This window comes from Kogia breviceps, chromosome 5 (genome assembly GCF_026419965.1).
Source record: "Kogia breviceps isolate mKogBre1 chromosome 5, mKogBre1 haplotype 1, whole genome shotgun sequence".
In the NCBI taxonomy this organism is placed as follows: Eukaryota; Metazoa; Chordata; class Mammalia; order Artiodactyla; family Physeteridae; genus Kogia; species Kogia breviceps.
This window is the reverse complement of record NC_081314.1, coordinates 67,209,956-67,230,495: the sequence shown is the minus strand read 5'-3', so window position 1 is coordinate 67,230,495 and position 20,540 is coordinate 67,209,956. Positions and strand designations below refer to the sequence as shown.

Here is a 20,540-nt window from a genome sequence, read left to right as displayed (position 1 = left end):
GCCACACAGAGGGGGTCTGAGGCCGGGTCTGGGGCCGAGTCCGGGGCCGAGTCCGGGGAGAAAAGCTCGTCCTCTGCTCCCAGACCCGACTGCGGAGTGACTTGAAGGCAGGAGGGGTGGGGACCGAAGGAACGGGGCACGAAGACTGACTGGGCCCGTGCTACCGGTCATACTGCATGGGGACAGAAAACCTCATTGTGTCCAAGGTTCTCATCTTTTCAAGATGAGACCTTGAAGCCATAGGTTTCAGCTATAGACGGCCTGAAACCCAGGGCCTTCACACACAGGCGTCTGCATCACACTCTTGTAGAAGCGGAGACAGGCAAGTGTGTTCTATGAAGTACCCCACAGCTGTGTTCCCCTTCTCCCCTCCTAATCAACAGTGAGCCTTACCATGTCCACTGTGAGGGCCAACCCTCCAGGAAAGAGACTCCCTAGGGAAGAGTCAAGAGGGGTGCCAAGTTACAGGGAACAGTGCTACAGTGTCAGCTCTGGAAAGGAGGCTGCCCATCTACCCAGACCCCTTCTCCAGAGGGAGCAGGCCATAAAGCAGAGAGGCAGTGAGCTTAATTGAATTCATGTTTAATAATTACAGGCACCGTGCCCCCCCTTCCCCCTGCCCAGGCAGCAGCAGGGGTGGTGCAGGGGCTGGGGCGTATGCCCCCAGCAGCGAGGACGGCAGTCCCAAGAGTGATTTTTCAGAAAATAAAAAAGGACCAGGGGCAGGCGGTAGTGCCCCCCCCCCCAAGACACACCAAATTTCAAGACTTTATATATAATATATCTCTGTGCCCCAGGGGGAGGAGAGGGACACCTGGCAGCATCCTGGAGGGGAGCCCCACGCAGCCCCAAGCCATCCTGCCTCTTCAGCCACTTTATTAGCTCAGACAACATCGCACTACAGGCACCCACTGTCGCCGCCGCTGCTGCCGGCCCCCCTTGCAGTCCAGGCGGCTGGCTTAGCCATCCGAGTGTCCATGGGGCTCCAAAGACCCCGGCCCCACCCACCCTCAGTTGTGGTCAGACTCCTCCTCCTCCGCCTCACGAAGCCACTTGAAGAAAGCTGTGACAGATTTAAGGGCCACACCCTTGCCCTGCTGTTCAGCGGGGTCCTTGCTACTCTCCCAACTATAGAAGGCGTCCTCCTTCACCACGTCCTCATCGTACAGCGCATCAAAGAACATCCGAAGCAGGTCTGCAAGCAGGCAGGACAGCAGTTACAGGCACACTGCCCACAACCACTCCAACCCCCTCCCAGGGATCCCTCCCCTAAGCTCCACTGCTGAGATAAGGCCCTGACCCACCATGCTGACATTTGTGTGTCTGGCCATTCCAGAGTGACTAGGTCTCTGACAGGATGCTTATCTCATGATCTAAGAGACTGATGTGCAAGAGTGAGTCACTTGGCCAAAACTTAGAAACCTGCACACACACACCCTCAGATCCACAACTACTGCCTACGGACAGCCTCCCACCCCCATCCCACAGCAATGGCAGCAACAGATCATTTATCTCAAGCTTGTTCTCCAAATCCCATGCACACCCATCCCAGGGACCCTATACAATAATCCACTCTGCCCTGTATTTTCAAGCCCAAGTTTCTCCCATCTAAACACAAAAGGCCTCCTTTACAACTGCTATCTCTTTACAGCCCAAAAGATCTGTCTTTTGACAAGAGATTAGTTGAATTCAAAGATTTTTGTCTACACTTGCTGTTTTCTTTTCCTCCTGATTCAGGTATTACTCTGTCCTTTCCAATCCAGATCCTGCCCCTGCTGTACCAAATACTGTTTCTGCCAGGGTGGCCTCCATGTTTTCACACTCCAGAGACCCTAATTTTCAGATCTGCTCCTATGGAATCCGGGCGCATCTAGCATTACTGACCACTTCCCTCTCCTAAAATCACTCTGTCCTTTGTTCATAGGGTCCTATCCTCCTTTGATCTCTACCTGTGGGACCTCTACCTCCTCAAGGCTGTATCCCTTGGGCAATCCTATACCCTCTTGTGACTTCGTGTTGCCCTGTGCCAGCAGTTCAAGAGATGGGCCTCCAGCCCTCACCTCTTCCTCTCCAAATGAAATCAGATACCCAGCTGTCTACCTGACTGACATCTCTGATAGCCCCCACCAGAACCACAAACTCAACGTGACCAAACTCAACTTGACCCAGTGTTCCCTACTGCCCAGTGAATGGCACCCCTCACTATCACCTCACCTGCTGAAACTATCCTGGGAGTCATATATGACTTCCAATCTCTCATCACCTGTCCCCCAGGTCAGTGTGTGTCTTTAATCTGCCCACTCCTCTCCCATCTCCATTGCCACCAGTGAGGCTGAGTCACTACCAACACACCCCTGATCTGCTGATCCCGCCACATTCACATTCACCCCACTCCAAACCACTCTTCCCACTAATGGCCAGGATGATCTAAAAACTAAAAAAGAATGTTTTAAATCCTTGCTTAAAATCCCATAAAGGCCTTTTCCTGTCCTTAGATTATAGCCCAAAACTCATCCCAAGGCTTACACAGCCCTGCATGACCTGGCCACATCCATCTCTCCACCCAACTTGCCTCACATACAACTGGTTGCTGTGCTCTCCCACACTGGTATTCCTTCAACAGTTTTTACCTTGTGTCATGTTTTCTACCTCAGGGCTTCCCTTAACACACAGTCCCTTCTTGTCACGTCTCCCCCTCCCATTTGTCATTTAGCTCCCATGTGTCAATTCCCACTCATTCTCTGACTAGGTAAATTCTCCCAGAGAGTACCCTTGCAGGACCCATTTTCCAACATTCATCTTGACTCCAGGCCAACATGGGAACTATGCTTGACTTAATCACTGCTAATATCCCAATGTCCTGGCACATACTTGTTTGCTAAATGCATTAACCTGAGGCATGTTAACCTAAGCCTCAGTCTCCCAATATGGAAAAGGGGGGAACACCATCTACCCTAAACAATAGTTGTGAGGATTAACTGAGGCAAAGAAAAGCAGCTCAGCCCTGTACCAGGCAGAGGGAGCACAGGATACTTGGAAAACATTACCATTTATCACCTCTGCTCTCCTGGCATCTAACAGTTGGCTAGGCACAAAACAGGTTCTCAATTAACCTTCAAGGCCGAGTCTTGCACTTGTAGGTAAGGAAACAAACAAATGTTTGTTGCAGGGGAAAGGACTCAACCATCAGGATATTTTGCTCTCCAGTGACCACTCACTTCTCCTGGATTGAGACCCTTTCCACAACTGCCCCTACTACCTAGCAGTCCCTCCAGTCCACCCCATCCCTGTGGCCTGGCTCTTACTGGGGGGCTGTTCTAAGGTCACTACAAGGGCCTGGAGGGCATAGAGCGCCTGCAGCTCCGTCTGCTCATCACACAGGTACTTCTGTAGCAGTTTCGCTCGCGCTTTCAGCACCGCAACATCCACTCGGAGAGGAGTCTCAACTACAGGGAGGAAAACAGGGATAAGTGGAATAATGCACCCTCAGCCTAGTTCAGAACTGGAGACAAAGACCAAAACCTCCCTCCCTCCATATCTGTTGGGCCCACCCTTGCCCCACCAACTCCCTGGCTCCTCTTACAGATAATTGCAGAGTAGCAGACTGTTGTCATGAGAGCTCGAACTAATGTGTTGGATGCTACCTGCTCCTCATTCACGTTGGCCTGTGCAAAAGAAAGACAAATGACCCATAAGTTCTGAATTATGCCTGGAAGGCTCCATTCTTGCTGCCCTCACTTGCACTACCTTCTCCTTTACCTCTCTCCCCCAATATCCAGGAGAAATATACCTCTATCCAGTCAAACACCCGCTGGTTACTGCTGCCCTCCTTCAGCAGCTTCTCCAGCTGCTTGTTCAGCTCCTCAGAGGACAGCAACCTCTGGCCAAGGGCTTCTGACTCCTCTCCCAAGGTATACTCCACCTTCTGCAAGCAAAAAGGCCCACAGTTGGGAAGTAAGCATGTCATGTGAGATGAGGGAAGAGGAAAGGACTGGCTGACCCCAACTGCTAGAGTTAACTTAAGTCCAGCTGCAAACCTGTGCAGTGACAAAGGCACCGACATCCTGGCCTTCAGGTAAAAATTCCTTCCAGCTGAGTCCAGCCTCTCGCCACAGCGTCCCCACCTTCTTGGGACCCTGGAAAACATAAGACCAACTTAGCGACTCTCTTTCTCTCCAAGAAGCTAACAGCTCCACAAATGTCATCCAACCAATGCCTACTGAAAGCCCACTAGGTGCCTGCTAGCAGCTCAGGATGCTACCGAGGTACTGAATGGAAACAGTGCTTCTACGCCTACGGTCTAGTAACGGGCACAAACATCAGTCAAATAATCACCCCAAGTCACAAGAACTCACCCACCACCATGCTATGAGAGCTGGGGGATGGCCTGAGACCTCTAGGAAAATGTCAATTAGCTGTCACAGGATTCTCAAAGAATTACTGGACCACAAAAGGTAAACAACCAAATGCAAATATCTCATCCTAGCCTTCCACACGCATCTACATTTTTTCTAAAATACCTTAGTTTTTCATTATTGCAAGTAACAAATGCTTATGGGAGAGAAAAACTTCTAACAAGTGTGCCTATTTGGTTCGCAAGTCCAGAAAATTTTTAAAGCAGATGTTAAGTCCCCACCCCCAACCCAACACAAATCAGAAATCTTCACGTAAACGGCAGTTTGAGTTCATTTTCTGTAAAGGGCAAGAGATTCTGAAGCCATCACTGTTTTACAATAACAGATATTCAGGATGACGCCATCAACCCTTGACAAAATTACTGTACTTCATGGATTTTAAAAACGCCCATTTTAACACCACTAAAACTGAGTTATCTCACAGTTGGCATATTACCACATTTAAAAAATACGACCAAGTCTTTTCTTTCTCAGCAGTGCATAGATAAGATGTTGTAGAATCTATGGCACCTTAGAGTCAATGAAATACATAAACAGTTCCATATGCTTTTTCTTTTAAATTATTATTTTACATTTCTCAGAAACTATCCTGGTACATATTTCTACCTAAAACAAGTAATATAATGCTGAAAGAATTCCTCTTGATTCAAAGACTTACTCCTCTAAGTTCCAGATAGCTGACCTCTTTTAAAAAACTGCACTTCCCAACATCTCATCACTACTAAGTACCACACCCAACTTGCCTTTCCCATCATTTCACCTTTCTCCTTGCTAATCAAAATTAGTTTTAACAAAGCGGTTTCTGTCATGAACGTTACCAAATAGACACCCCTTTGCAACTTCTTAAGGCACTCTTAAGGCAACTTCTTAAGGCACTCCATTTCAGCTATTTTATTTCACACTTTACTTCACACTGTTGTTGTCATTAAGCTATCATTTTTCTTTTCCAACTTGTTTCCTGTGTTTTTATTCACTGCTGTGTTCCCAGTGCCTAGTATACAGTAAATGTTCTAAAAGATGCTAGATGAATGAATGAGTGAATCAATCAAGGGCCTAGGGCCTTAGATTCTCATTCTCCTCCAGCTTTGGCCAGAACCTACAACAGGCACTGGTCTGAGGGAGAGTACCAGCCTCGACATTTCCTCTCCCAGGTACCCACACAGTACTACCATCCCACCAAAGGACTATGAGGCTTCAGAGTCACTGCCAGCACCCAAAACCACATGGTGGGAAGAAAAGTTTTCAACACACTACCTCTGAAAGGCTCTCTCACTCACCATGCTTTTGCATAGGAGTCCCAGGATCTCCAGCAACAGGGAAGCAGCTTTGCCCAGGGGTCTCAGAGGTTTTGTAATCTCCCTACAAGAGAAAAATCCAGTGTTGATAGCCTTCCACGCCCTCTCAACACACTATCCCATCCCTCCTTAAATCCGGGGGTCTAACTTGCCATACCTCCCCTCCCTCTCCCCTCTTCTTCTGCTTTTACTTCCCCTGAATTCCACCAAAGGGGACTAACCTGAACAGCTCCCCCATGGGCATCCCACCTTCATGCAGAATGGGCGTTACCAGTTCTGCTAGGTAGAGCCACACATGAGGGATGTCAATTTCCATGTCTTCAGCCAATTCCAGGATTTCATATAGCCTACAAAGAGAATTCAAAGTCATCTAGGAGAGACAAGCTGCACTCCTACCCTCCTGCTGGGGCAACAAAGGCACGGCTAAAGGATCAACCGTGGAGCACTTCAGGAACATTTCCTAAACATGGGGCAATTATCTCAAATTAAGGCCATCTTCTTATCCTTAGATGGCTCACCCCCAACCCCGCCAAAAGTTATGTTGACCAGGATGGCTGAGGAGCCTACATTCTTATCTAAGGTTCCACAGGTCCTACAAAGGAGGGAAATTTGTGGGTATGTAAAAGTGGGAGGCCCACCAAGTCAGTCATACCCTTGGTAGTACTGAGCAGTGGAGAGGTGCCCGGCACAGAGCAGCTGGTGCAGCAGTCGTCCCATGTGCTCACGGGCAATGGCGCTGCGCTCCAGCGTGGACTCGATGCCGTGCCGCACAAAGATGAAGAGCAGCGAGGGCGAGGCCAGCTCCTGCACGCACTGAACCGCCTCCTGCAGGGGCGCAGCACATAGAAGAGAGACCAGTCACTGTTTGGCCCAGACCCTACACCCATGCCTGTCGGCACAGGCCCCTTCCCGCCCACCCTGCCGTCACTCAGACCACTCCCACTGCTTACCTTCATGTCATTGAGATGGAGGTACTCCTCAATAATGGCCCTGGATTTCTTCTCCAGCTCCTCTTCAGAGAGCGCAGCCTTCGGGGGACTCACAGCGGGCAGGGCGGCTTCTCGCTTCACTGAGCGAAGAAAAACAGATCAGACATTCTTCAGTTCCAGTCTTCCTAGCAAACAGGGTCTGGAGCCCTGAAGACACTGTCTGGGTACTAACTAGTCCCAAACCAGCCCACACCCTTCCCTTCCCCACCCCACAGCCCCTTACCAGCATCCCGCCCGCGGTCCCGATCCTCCGTGAGGCTAGCTGCCTTGCGCAGTCCCTCAGGCTGAGAGGGCCGCTCTCTACTCCGTTCCTCCACTTCCTTGCTGAAGCTCCGCTTGGTGGCGGGTGTCCGTGCACGATCAAGCCGGTCACCTCCCCGTTCACTCCGCTCTAGGCGGTCTCCCCGGTCCCCAGCTTTCTCACCTCGTTCCCGGCTCAAGCTACTCCTGGAGGAAAGACCGGCACATCGACTCTCACCTGTACTGCCCACATGCGCTCATTTAACTATCCAACATGCTGAGCAACTGTCAGGCCTTGTTCTTGTCATCAGGTATATGCCCCAATCTCAGCCAAGAGCTCTGAGCATTACAGGTGTAAGGATTCCTATAGCAGCAGTCAAAACCCAATCAGTACTCCCAGTGTGAAAACAAAGACACCGAGACAACCTCACCTCTGTACCACACGTCTGTTATCTGTGCTTTCTGTAGGTACTGCTTGTTGAAGGGCTGAGAAGCGATTCAAGGTACTAGTAGCTGGACGAGCAGCTTCTGATGCTGGGGAGGGAAAAAACCCAGATTAAAACCTATTTCCGTACATCCTATCTCCTACTCGCCAATTTAGGATGCTTGGTCCTAGTCCTGACACTAGAGTAGTTCAGTCCCTAGTGCCAAGTACACACTGCCTGTATTACCTAACTAACCACTCTGTAATGAAAGCCCCCGGTACAGAGAAGAAGCTGCCCTCAAGAGAGCTGATTCCTAACCACCCAGCTCTTTACAGTGGCCTCCATACCTGCATCGGAGGGCTTGGCTCCTGAGCCTCCACTGCTACCCTTGCCCCAGCTCAATCGCCCTCCAGGTGCAAACAGCTGGTTGTTAGAATCAATGGAGCCAGGCTGAAGAAGGAAAGGGAGTGAGAGTCACAGGTCTGATCCAGCCAAAGCCCCCGCCAGCCCTCACCACACACAGCCGTAAGGGGCCCAGACCAGGGGCCAGGCAAACTTTCCCTGTAAAGGGCCAGACAGTAAATAGTCACTACAGACCAGGCAGTTTGAACTATTCAACTCTGCCGCTGTAGCACAAGAGCAGTCACAGACAATACTTAAAAGGGATGAGTGTGGTTATATTCCAATAAAACTATGCACACTGAAATTTAAACTTCATATAATTCCTATCACAAAGTATCACTCACTTTTTGGTTCTTTTTCAACCATTAAACAATGTAGAAAACTCCCATTCTTAGCTGTGGGCTGTATAGAAGGAGGGAATGGCTGGATTTGGTGTGCATGTCAGGGTGCTGACCACTAGTCCAGACCAATGTGAATACATCCCCTAGAGTTGGCAGTCCTGTCTCTAGCAACCTAACCAGCTAGTCTAAGGGGGAAAATTGAGCTGTCACCTTCCCAACTTCAGATTTAATCCCCTCAGTGAGAGGATTAAGATCCAAACCTGTGCTTAAGGCCCATCTGACCCCTCTTTATCCTCCCATCACTGACATCAGCCCTTCCAACACACATACCCCTACCTTCGTGATCTTAGTGAGTCGTGAGGTGTCAATAGGGCGGCTGCCCTTGCTGATGGGCACTGTGTTCCAGCCACCATCATCCACAAGTGGAAGTCCACGACCTGGGACAAAAAGGAAAGCATACTGGAATGACGGGTAAGTCCCAAGAACCCTGTTCCCGAGGGCTGCCCCCAGCCTCCCTTCCTCAGATCCTCAGTTCCATCATGGGGTCTCAGTGGCCCAGACACGTGGCACTAACAAGAAGTCATCAGTGGAAAGCACAACCCCTCACACTGTCCCTCCTCAGTCCCAGCCTCAAACTCACTGATGGGTGGGCCTGGAGGGCCACCCCGACGCTTGTCGCTGCCCTTGGCCATTAACTGCTGCACTTTTATGTGCTCCCGATGCTCCTCCATCTCAGCTTCCTTGTGGATTTGGTCAATCGTCTTGGGACCCTGGTCCCCTCGACGCGGCACCCAATTGCTCTGTGGGGACAGGCCAGTCACGAGGTAATTACATCAGACAGGGCCAGACTAAAGTGTCAGGAACTGGGACTGTGGGGTCAGAGGCAGCAAACAGTGGGAAAGAGGGGACACACACCCGTCGCAGATCCAGCACGTCTTGCAGCATAAAGCGGATTCGGGATGAAGTCTTCTTTTCCTTAATGATTTTTTCCATCTGGTTGAAATATTGATCCATCCGGGGCTAACAAGAAGCAAAGGGATCAACTTCAGGAACTTCTAAAACTTCACCTCCAACTACAGGCCATGCCCCTCCTCAGGCCTTCAGCTCCGCCACTGTAGCTCAGTGGCACACAGTGCCACCCAGACACAACAGCTGGGAAGGGTGTGTCAGTGGACCACAGACCCCACGCGCTTCAGCCTGTCCTCTCCCATACCCCAGGACCCCCTACCTTGGCCTTTTCAAAGTCCAGGTCTTTGCCAATGGTGGTGAGCAGACGGCAAAGGCATTCGAGGGACTCTTCATCATGGTTCTTAAGTAGTTTAACCACACAGTCGTGCATGATTGCCTCTGTTAACATCTTCAGCTTGAACAACTCCCCGATAAACTTGATATTCCCTAAAGAGCGCCGCCGGGCTATGTCTCGAGCCTCTTCCAGCTCTTCCTTCAGGCGTCCCCGTTCCTCTGCCTACCAGTCATGGGACAGGGACCACATCAAAAAGACAGCCAGCCACTCAGCTAAAACTGTTCTCTCTTCCACTATCTAGATTCCTAAACTTAGCAGCAAGCACTCACGTTCTAAGGCAGAGAAACCCCCAAAACACCAATATCCCCACCCCCACTTCTGCAGCTGAGCAGCATCTGGGTGAGCAGTGGAACTGGGAATGGAGTTTCTCTCACCGTAGCAGCTTCATCCATCTCTTTTTGCTTCTTCTCAAAAACCTCATCGTCATCTTTGTCTTTTTCAAACTCCTTCTGACATCGGTTTAACAACAGTTTTCGGAAGTTCACAGTCACTGCTGGCTTTTCTGTAGTGGGCACTTTCAGCTGTATGTCAAAGAGAACGCCACATTCAGACCGGTCCAGGGCAGGGAAAACCCTCCAAAAGTCTTCAACTACCTGACCCAGGAAGACCTCTGGCCCTGGTTCTGCCACCAACAGCACAGGATAGAGGAGAACCAAGAAGCTGGACTCAGAATCTTAGGAAGAGAAGTGGGAAGCTAAACCACAAGGTTTAGAAAACAGCGGAAACTAACCGCCATGAGGCAGCGGCACATGTTGGCATAGGCCACGGAGAAGTTGGGTTCTGAAATGGCCTTCTCGAAGATGAGGTCAATGACCCCTTTGAGGCGTTCCTCGGTGTCGATGGCTAGCTGCGTCACCTGCTTCATCAGCTGCTGGAACATCTGGGGTGTCAGCTTATTCAGGATGGAGCGCACCCTGCGGAACAGGTCCTGGAGAGGAGAGGGGACAGAGAAGACATAGAATCCAGTGAAGTTTTCAGAAGAACAGGGGCTGCTGGGAGGGATGGAGAAAGTAGATACTAGTGATGAGAATGGACAGAGGCAAAGAGGGCAAGGCTGGCTCAGGGGGCAGACCTTGCAAAGAAGGAATGGAGACCAAACCACGACTTGCAGGTACCTGGGTTTTGCTGCCATCAGTGTCCTCCTCCCCTCGGTCCTTATCAGCCGCTGTCCGCTTGCTACTGGGTTTCCAGGCCTTCTCTGCTTTGTTCAGCTTTATATCTTCAGTCATTGACACCGTGGCAATGATCTTGCGTGGTTCCTTTCGGGAGCCCTGCTGAGATCGCCGGGGTCCCAGACCAGCCTGCTAAGCAAGGAGCGGGGACAAGAGAAGCCACGGAACTAGTCAGCACGACCTACTACCACTACCGCACATCTCCAGGGCAGACTTCTCCCCACCCCCAGTGAGAAACAGGAAGCCAACACCCCCAACTCCCCTTGCCAGTCCCACTCACCGGCCCTCGGGGCAGCTCCCCACCTGGCCCACCCCTCGGGGGCCCGCGGCTAAGGGCTGGTCGGCCAAGGTTGGCAAAGGATGGGGTGAAGTCTGGGCCACAATTTATGCCTTGAAGTCTAGCGGGATCCAGTGGCCGCAATGGTGTTTTATTGGCCTGCGAAAAGGACAGGGAAGGTATGAGAAACAGGCTAGGGCTAGCTACTGACCACTCTTTCAAGACCTCTGGCTCCTCCCCAGCCAGCCAACCTGCCCAAACTTACCCTCTCCCTTAAGCCCACCAACCTTATCCAACACCACATCACTGATATGGGGCAATCCCTCTGGCTTCTGCATACTGGCAAAGATGAACTGAAAGCCAAGCAGGAACTCACGGTCATAACGCTTTTTCTCCTCAAGGTTTAGAGGCTTCCACTGATCTGCAAGGAAAACAGGATGAACCAATCACACTGCTTTCTCCTGGGGCCCTGATAAGCATACTCAACCCTTCTCAACCCTTCCTTCTGCATACCTGACTTATATTCATACTTCTGTTCCCCCGGCTGGATGTTCTCAGCATTTTGAATCTTGTCTTCCTTTGAGTCCCAGGTCTCGTCTGCTTCCTCAGGTCGCGGGGGCACACTGCTGCCCTCAGGCTCTGGGCTGGGATTGTTGCCTACAGGAGGCTGATTTTCTACCTCTGGTACTCCTGGGTTCACCTGTAACCATTGGACATTCCATTTTGGTTGCAGTGTGACCACTGTTCCATACCCAAACTTTGCCCTTCTTCCTCCGCTTTCTGCTCCCTTACCTCCTTGAAGGCATCTAGAAGGTCTCCTACAGTCTCCTTCTTATTGAGCTCCTTAATTTTCCGTCTCCTCTTTGGCACAGATACTGCCACTATTTGGGGGGTGGGGGGAGGAGTGAAAATAACTTAAGTAGTACCCCCAACCCCTCGGAAAAATAAAAAGCAGCCACTGTACGATAATCCCTTTTTTCATCACACCCTCTCTTGACTTAGAATTCCTTAATCTAACCCTTAAGAATTCCATTACAGGGCTTCTATGACCCAGACACAATGGCACAAGAGGTCATCAATGAAGAAAAAGAACCACACCCAGCGTGCCCCACCTCTACCATCCAGCCACACCTTACCTTGGGTGGCTGATGCCACCTCCAAATTCTGGGACAGGTGGGCTGGGACAGGGGTGCTCTCTAGGGGGAGCGGTTCCTCTCCTCCCTTCTCACCCTCAGCTTCTCCTTCCTCTTCCTCTTCTTCCTCTTCCTCCATGTCCTCCTCCTGAGCAGGGGAAGCAGCTGGAGAAACCACAGCTGGAGTGGCAGAAAGGACGGTGGGGGGAGCCACCGATGCTGTAGCCTCCTTGGCCTGCTCCTCTGGTTCACTGACTGGGCTTAAGTCCACAGCTGGTGGCGAGGGGGCTCCGTTGAGCAGTTCCTCAGGTTGGGCAGTTGGAGCAATGGGCATGGGGGATTCAGAGGGACAAGCCGGGGGAGGGAGAGGGGCAAGCTCTGGGCTCGACTCCAACTCTGGTTCCAAATTCTCAGATAGGACCGTGCCATTAGGCTCAGGAAGAATTTCCACCTTGTGAGATGCCAGGGGGGTGGGAACCTGGAGAGGACTGGAAGAGAACTCAGATTCTGGAACTGGTTTGCTAAGTGTCACTTCTACTTCCAGTATGGGTTCAGCGAGGGGAGTGGGTTCTGGAGAGAGGCAATATGGCTCCCCAGTTTCAGGGGGCACGGGGGTTGATTCTTCTACAGACGTCTGTATCATCCCCGTTGTCATAGTGTCCCCAGGAATAGGGAGGACTGTGAGATTAGGCTCAGACCCGGGTTCCAAGACTGGCGGTGGTGATGGGGTCGGAGAAGGTGACGAAGGCTGGGATTCTGAAGGGCTGTGCTCTGGGCCAGGCAGCCCTGGCCGCTCCCCAATGATTGCTCCCTGCGACCGGTCATCTGCACCATAGGAAGAACGAGTAATTAGAGGCAATCCTTCACTGCTATTGCTCTTCCTCCTCCCAGCCAAGCATTCCCAACCTAACAGCCCCCTATACACACACCAGTCTTCTCCCACCTAGGTCTTTTCCATTCTCACTCAAAATCCCATCTACCCTAAAATCCGACTACCTGACACCTAAGTCATTTTTCTCTGGCATTTCGACCAAGAAACAGTTCAAGTCACTCCACTTCCTTGGCATTTTAAATGTTCACACTCCTTTTCCCCATAAAGGCTCTGCCCCACCTGCTTACTTACCTGGCCGGACAACAACAGCAACCTGGGGTGTCTCCCCATTAGCCTGAGGCTCCAGACCACCTCCCGTCTGCAGGACACAAAGGGTTACCAAGTTTGCCCTGAAGAGTCCCACAACCCTTCTTTACTAGAGCCATTTCTACTTTAGCCGCCTAGAAATCCAGGAAAGCAGGGAAATAAATCCCTTAGTTGAAGAAAAAGATCCAGGGACCTAGGAGTCCAGGCCAGAACAGCCATCCCAGCCAGAGCATCACTCAAGGAACAGTACCTGGGGAGGGGTGGGTGTGGAGGCAGTGCGGGCCCCAGACATGATCTCCTCCGTGATATCCTTCCCTCCTTGATTTGGGTCTCGAATTCGGATCTGGGGTAAAAAAAGCTACAGGATGAGTGGGAAGCAGGAGGAACCCACCTCTCCACCCTGCCCTACTCCTAGGACTCCAGGCCAACCCCCCACCCCTCACTGGGAAGCAGGCAGGTGGGTGCCAGAAACCCCATGGCTTAAGGGTTCTACTGTCAAACCATCAGCTGCTCTTGTAGTCTCGTCTTGGCCCCCACCCCTAAGACACCCTTGAGCTCACAGAGCAGCCACGTACATCACAATGCCCCTCCCTCCCTCATCCCTGCCCAACCAGAAGTCCCCAAGAAGTGGCTGCATGCCCTGGGGCCCAGGACCCCCATCTAGCACCCATCCAGCTCACTTGTGGCTAGTCTGCTTGATCTCTGGGGGCAGGGACCAGATCCAGTGGGTGGAGCCAGGGTGACTCAGCGGCTTCCCCAGCCCTGGCACCCTATTCTGGGCACCACGCCCAGGGCTTGAGGACTGAGCAGAGGCGGAGGCCTCAAGAGCTTCCAGGACTGGGGGGGTGGGGCCACAGAAAGCAAACCATTTCCAAAGCAAGCCACCAGAAACCCAAAACCAAACTTAGATGTTATGGACCTAGGACCCAGGTCTCTAAGGAATTTCCCCACCAGACACTCCAATCTTCCAGTAAGCTTCTTCTACACGGAAACCTTAGCACCTTACAAAGAACCTAAGCACTTCGCAGATCCCCATTCTCTGCCTACTCTCAGCTGAAGACCTCCCTCAATTTCCTGCTCCCTGACCCACAACGTGCCTGACCTTGATTCTCCCTTTCCCAGATATCCTAGAGCCCCCTGCTGCTACTCACCGTCTTCCGCTCCCTCTTGGGAGCAATCTGGGGTGGCTGGTTCATCAAAACCGGCGGGGGAGCCACACCAGTGGGAAATTGCTGCACACCCTGGGCTGGGTAGTAGGCGCCAGCTTGGGGGGCGGGAGGGACACGGAAAGGAAGAACAGTGGCAGGGTCAGAGCCCAACCACATACAAATGCCTGCTTGAACACCTCCCACCCCCTGGAGAACCTCTCATCACCCACAGCTGGCCCCTCACCCTGCCCCACCCTCCTCCCCAAGGGAATGAGGTATCTATCAAAGCTGGGGAACCAGTCTGAACTGCGTTTACAAGAATTCCTAACACTAACACACACACCCCTTGTAGGCAGGCACTTCTTCCCCACCACACACCAGCTACCAGGACTATGTCTGCTCCTCTTCTACCCCGTAAGGTAACACGTATGCACCCCACCCCCAGCAAAACACACACATACACTCTGAGAGAGCAGCAACTACTTAACCTGAAACAGAATCAGGTCTTTGGCTGGGAATGATAAAAACAGATTTGCCAACCCTGTTCCATTCAACCTGAGTCCAATTCCAGTCTCCAGCCCTTTGCTAAGGGGCAAGGAAACAAAAAGTAACATTATGAACCAGGCCCAGGATGAGAAAAATTCCTTAAAGCAATGGTCTCCAAAATGGGATACATTCTTTAATATCATCCATAACCTCCACTTGTTTCTGACAAGCAACATTAAGTGCTATTTGTCTAAATTATGCATACGTATAACAAACAAAAACATACATTAAAAGTACATACTCAAAATTTTTCCTGATGGTCAAAAAATTTTGGAAACCACTGCCATAAAGAACAGACTAATCCTTTCCTAGAACATAAATGAAAAACAGCTACAGAAACCTCTCAGATCCATGTTACATGGGCTCCCCCCAACCACGGAACGAGTGTCATAGGGAATATTTACTAACAGGCCTTCAAACTAGTGCTTAAACTGTATTCCTTGACGTGGGGAGGACTCCAACTCTCAGCAACAGTATAAGATCCTCTCCGCACCACCCCCCAACACCAGTTACATATTAAGCAGCAATCCCTGCTACCCCTATCATTTTTAGACCAAGAAACAAGCCTGGGAAGGGTCTTAGCAATTAGTAGGTGAGTTTAGATGCTCCCTGGGACTCACTCTCATCTGACTCCCTCCCCTGCTTACCGTAGGTCCCAAACTCTGTAGGGCTTGCACCCGGATAGAAGCTTGGGGCTCCCGGCTGCACAGGATACTGCTGTGTCGGGACAACATATGTGGAACGCCCCTGGTGGAGGGGAAGGGGGAGAAGGAGGGGAGAGGAGTTGACGGAGCTACGAATACCATATCAGACTACAAAGAGAATATAAGGCAAGACAAGACAAGCCAACTCTAGGCAATGACCAGAAGAAAGTCCCACCTCTGGAGGAGATGGGACTGGGGGGGGTCAGGGTAAGGAAAGTGGGGGATGGGGTACAAGGTTGTGTGGCCTCCAGCCCCCAAGCCTCCAGCCTCACCTGTCCAGGGATGTAGTAGGCCCCCTGGGAGGCTGGGTAGGAGATCTGGGAAGGGATCATCATTACTTGGGATCCAGCAGGGTAGACATGGGCAGCTGGGCCAGGGCGGGCGGGGGCTGCACTCTGCACTCGGGAGGCTGCACTGCTCGGGGGCTGGGCCCGGCTAGGGTAGAAGTGCTGTCAGGAGGGAGGAAGGCAGTTGGCACTGGGAAGGGGAGGAAGTGGACAGCAAAATGGCCATTCTGCTATGTCTCTAGTCTGGAGAGAAGTGCCAGGGGCTTTGGAGCATGGGGACCAACACTTCCAAGATTCACCTGACCAACTGATGTTTAAGTGGTCTCTTGTACTCACAATGTGCCCTCCTAACTCAGATACACACTTTGCACTCTGCATATTTACTCCCTCTCTGCCATGCATACTCATGTCACCTCCTCCAGTCTATCCTTCAGCAGAGGCTTCCTAACACCCAGATGCATCATGCCTAAGTAAAGCCTTTTTCAGCAACATACTCCCCAGCATGCAGTGCTCCACCCTAAGGTACTGAGGAGCTAACCGCTAACATGCAAGTCTCCCAGTTCCCAGATACGCGCTATGCAAGATTTAGCCCCTAACATGCATTGGTCAGCCTTAGAATGAGGACCTGGACAGCAAACAAGTCCCCACCCTGAGGAACCCCAGTCCTTGTCTCTAGCCCCTGACTAGGGTGGAGGGTAACGGTGAGACCAGGAGAGAGTCCAGGATTAGCAAAGGGGTATTACCTGCAGAGACCTGAATCCTCCCTGAGAGCACATGGGGACAGGAAAGAAGAGAATTATCCCCAAGGTGAGGGGAAAAGATTAAGGAAAAAAGGAAGGACGCAGGACAAGAATGCTCTCCCACTTAGTGAGGAAGAATTTAGGGAATACAGAAAGGCAAGAACCAGCTGGAGTGTTTATCTTCCCACAGTCCAAAGAGAAAGAAGGGATGGGGAATGGAGCTATGGCAATCTCCCAGTAGAAGGAGGAAATAGGAAAGCAGGGCCCAAAGAGTTGGCAGCAGGGCCCAACACTGCCCCCAATTCTTAAGGCACCAGGACCCCTAGTAATGCCATCCCCACCGACTACATACTAACCGAGGGGCCAGCCACCGTTAAGTAATCAACAGTGCGAAGTGCAGAGCCCCATGAAAGAACACATAGCAACTGTCAGGAAACTGGGGCAGGTACAGGTCCTCCGTAGTTTCCATCCTAGGCCCAAACTGGCCTAAGCTTTACGTGGCTCCCACCCATGCCCCCTACTCCCCTCCCCACAGCCCCTCACCTGGCGGGGCTGAGAAGGCGTGTTCATTTGTGTCGCTTGAGGCGTACTGAACACCACCGGTGCTGTCTGCCCCGGGGGAAACGCTGGCTGAAGGGGGGAGACCAGATTTCAGCAAGAGGGGAAACCCAGGTGGGGCAGAAACTCAAGCTGGTGAAGGGGGCAGATCTGTGGCAAGAGCCTCAACGGTCCACATATACCCTCCCCATTACAGCCCCTGGGAACAGCCCAGGGGCCGTGTCTCAATTTGGCAGCAGGAAGCTGCACTTTGCCCTGACACAGAAAGGGGTGGGAAAATCCAGAGGCTGGAACCTGTTCCTGACCCGGCTGCCTGGTCTCCCCAACCTGCACCCCAGTCACTGCTAATTCCTCCCTAATTACCTGTGGGAGTCCAGGGGATGGGGCAGGTGGGGGGCCTGTGGGCTGTGGAGCTTTGTTCATTTCATTTGGTGCCACATCAGGGTCCCCCCAGCACCTGTTGGGAAAGAGAGGAGCTCAGACAGGGGAAGGGACCCAAGCTGAAGGCAAATGGAGTGGGGGAAGGGCTGAAGCAAGGCCTGGGGCCCACAGCGAGCCCCGGAGGCGCCAAGCGGGTGAAGGAGCATTAAAGACCCAGCTTATGTCCCCACCAACACCCTGTCAAACCCACACCGCCTCCAACCACCCCCCTGACCTGCTGAAACAGACCCTCACTCACCCCCTCGGTTAAGAATAAATCCACGGTGCGGCCTACAGGTTCTGGGCATCCGAGGGCCTGGGGTTGGGAGGTGAGGGGTATCAACCTGGCTCCACGGGGCCCAAGACCAACCAGACCGGAAATTCCAGGTCTCGCTGGCACCAGGCTCCCGGATCACAAACGGAGCTAGCAGCTTCGGCCGTGGTGTCCCCACCCCCCACCCGGGGACACCGGGTTCGCGGCCTGGCCCGGGGGCACACGAGGCACGCCTGCCGCGGGTGACCGCGGGGGCACCCGCGCGGGGCCAGAGACGAGGCCTGCCGCTGCCCAGGAGTGGAGGCCAGGAAGGGCGGCAGTCGGGCCGTAAAAGGCCAGGCGGGCGGCGGCCGAAGAGGAGCCGGTTTGAAGCAAGTGAGGGTCGGCCCGGAGGGCGGGCGGGGCCGGGGGCTCCTCCCTGCCCGCCGCCGCCGCCTCCTTCCCCTGCGCCCTCCCAGCGCAGCGCCGGCCAGTGCCAAAGAACAACGTGTCACTTCCCGGCGGCCGGGCCGCAAAGGGGGGAGGGGGCGGCGGGCCGGGAGCCGCGGTGCCTGCGCCCGCGGGGCCTCCTCGGGTCAGACCGAGGTGGCACTTAGCGGCCGGGAAACCCGGCGCCCTCCCAGCCCGCGGGGACCGCATATTCCGGCCCCGCGCTCCCCCACCCCCACCCAGCAGCCAGGCCGGCCCAGGCCGGGCACACGTGGGCCAGGGATCAGGCCCTGGCGGGCCGAGGCCCGGGCTTGGGCCACGGGGCCAGGGCGCCGGGGCGGCGGCGCAGGGTAGCCGGTCCGGGCCCGGATGGCGGCGGATGCGGGGGGAGGGGGTGGGGGGGCCGGGTCGGGCCCGGACATGGCGGCTTTACCTTCAGTCTCCTTCAGTCCGCGCGGCCGAGCCCCACGCAGCCGCACAGACGTAGTCCACAACCATTTCCGGCTCCCCGCACGGATCCCGCTCGGCGGCCACCGCTTCTCCGCAGGCGCAGCCGGCGACCCCACGTGACCGGCGCAGAGGGTGGAGCTTCGCCCGGCGCCGCGGAGCACATGGGATTTGCCCCGCCTCGTCATGTGACAGCCACTGCCTGCCCAGTGTCCCCTCCCGAACTTTGGAACTTCCCAGACCGAGTCCCCTCTGCGTCTCTGTTCTGCGGTTCTTTAGTTCATTCATACTTCGAGCAAACATTTATTGACTGCATACTGTGTGCTAGGCGAAGTGCTGGCTGAGGGCTGAGAACACTGAAATTAAAGACTCAGTCCTGCGGAAGTAAATCATGGACAAATACGGAAAGAAATACGAATTAGGCAGCTTTGAAACAATGTAAATTAGATCATTGAAAGACCTATTAAACTGAATGTTACACTAAAAGGATTGAAACATTCTAAGTAGGGAATTAGTATATTTGTTTCTTATAGAGATCGGCCACTCCCAGGGAGGGACTAAAACCAATCACGGAAAGTTCAAATAGTGATGGAAGAAGTAATCCAAGACCTCTCCCTGCCCGATAGCCAAGATTTTGAACCGCCAGAAGGGACACACTAGAGCCACATCTAGTTACTCAGAGTCAGCCTGGATTTTTATCCAAACTCTGCCATTTAACTCCCCTGGCCATGTACCTACTATCTACTTACTTAATACCTGTTGTAAAATGGGGATATTTGAAACGAGGCAGTCTGGCTCAGTTCTGGGCTTTTACCCACCGTGCTTTCACGCTATTGGATTGTGAGGATTAAAGGAATTAATTTTTGTGAAAGTGCTTAAAACTGTGCCTAGGTATCTAGCTCTGTTTTCCTCTCTCTCCTCCCCACCCCCCTCTCTATATACAAACACATATAATCTCAAAAGAAAACATTTTCTTTGCACCAATGATGAACTGGTCACTCAATATATGACCTTTGTGATCTCACTTAATCCTCACAATTTCCTACAGAAAGGGTTGTATTATTATTCCCATTGTATCTGAGTAACTGAAACTCCAAAGAAAGGAGAGCAAAATAGACACACAAAGGAGGAACCAAAAGGAGAATGAAAATGCAGATCTAGCGTGTTCTGTTACACTCTTCACTTGACTTCTGTGACTTTATCATGTATGGCTGGCTCCCTTCTCTACTCTTCTCATTTCTCTTTCTCCCTAAGCAAACTAATAAATAAAAATCCGTTACTTCCTGCATGCCAATTCGTTCCTAGCGCAGAAATCACTCTCGAATTCCAGTCAGAACAAGGTATTACCTAAAAGACATCTTCACTTAGTCACCCCACAGGCATCTTAAATTGTGTATGCCCAGATAGAAATGTTTCATCTCTCCCCACTGGATAGAGTCCTCCTTTTGCCCCCAAGCATGTTTTGCTCATATATTCTTTTTTATGAATAAGTGCCTAACCAGAAAATTTGGGATTCATCCTACTTTCCCTCCCATCCACATGTCTCATCAGACATCAGGTCCTATTGGTGTTTGAATCAAAATCAAGTCCTGTTGATTTTATCTTTAAAAACACTTCTGCCCTTCCCCCCTCCCCATTTCTACTGCCATAATTCAGTTCATTTCCCTTGCCTGGTCTCCAGGCCTCCATGGTGAGCTTTCTCACCCAGATAGCTAGCTGACCATGACACTTTCCTGCTCTCATTCATTGGTCCCCATTGAGAGACACTGTCAATTTCTTCACACAACAAAGCTCTTCTAAACCTCATCAGCCTGTGTCTCTATCTCCTACCACAGTTTCCCGTAGTTCTATACACAG

General features: G+C 52.3%; 1 protein-coding gene and 2 non-coding genes across 18 annotated transcripts; all 3 read right to left on the bottom strand.

The window, feature by feature from the left end:
• Positions 1–566: 566 nt before the first annotated feature.
• EIF4G1 (eukaryotic translation initiation factor 4 gamma 1) lies at positions 567–18,840 on the bottom strand. Of its 16 annotated transcripts, none has more exons than XM_067034128.1 (34): positions 18,670–18,820; positions 17,793–17,849; positions 17,477–17,570; positions 17,099–17,185; positions 16,559–16,579; positions 15,801–15,977; positions 15,472–15,571; positions 14,282–14,394; positions 13,381–13,473; positions 13,116–13,182; positions 11,996–12,817; positions 11,652–11,740; positions 11,373–11,559; positions 11,147–11,280; positions 10,863–11,018; positions 10,526–10,714; positions 10,141–10,338; positions 9,785–9,931; positions 9,336–9,572; positions 9,023–9,127; positions 8,748–8,907; positions 8,444–8,544; positions 7,712–7,814; positions 7,371–7,473; positions 6,923–7,146; positions 6,661–6,779; positions 6,363–6,535; positions 5,932–6,057; positions 5,693–5,774; positions 4,038–4,136; positions 3,791–3,925; positions 3,584–3,665; positions 3,306–3,446; positions 567–1,195 (listed from the first exon to the last, which is right to left on the bottom strand). In XM_067034128.1, the coding sequence occupies exons 3-34, from the start codon at positions 17,534–17,536 to the stop codon at positions 1,011–1,013; spliced, it is 4,815 nt and encodes a 1,604-aa protein (XP_066890229.1). In that variant the 5' UTR covers positions 17,537–17,570; positions 17,793–17,849; positions 18,670–18,820; the 3' UTR covers positions 567–1,010. The 16 variants fall into 16 exon arrangements, with proteins under 16 accessions (XP_066890229.1, XP_066890230.1, XP_058920290.1 ...); XM_067034129.1 differs by having other exon boundaries at positions 10,526–10,711; XM_059064307.2 differs by lacking the exon at positions 16,559–16,579 and having other exon boundaries at positions 10,526–10,711; positions 18,670–18,840.
• LOC131757880 (small nucleolar RNA SNORD66) lies at positions 8,624–8,699 on the bottom strand. Its single transcript, XR_009336030.1, has one exon. It is a non-coding gene; the product is annotated as a small nucleolar RNA SNORD66 (small nucleolar RNA).
• On the bottom strand, positions 11,864–11,943 carry LOC131757881 (small nucleolar RNA SNORD66). The gene has a single exon (XR_009336031.1). It is a non-coding gene; the product is annotated as a small nucleolar RNA SNORD66 (small nucleolar RNA).
• Positions 18,841–20,540: the final 1,700 nt, after the last annotated feature.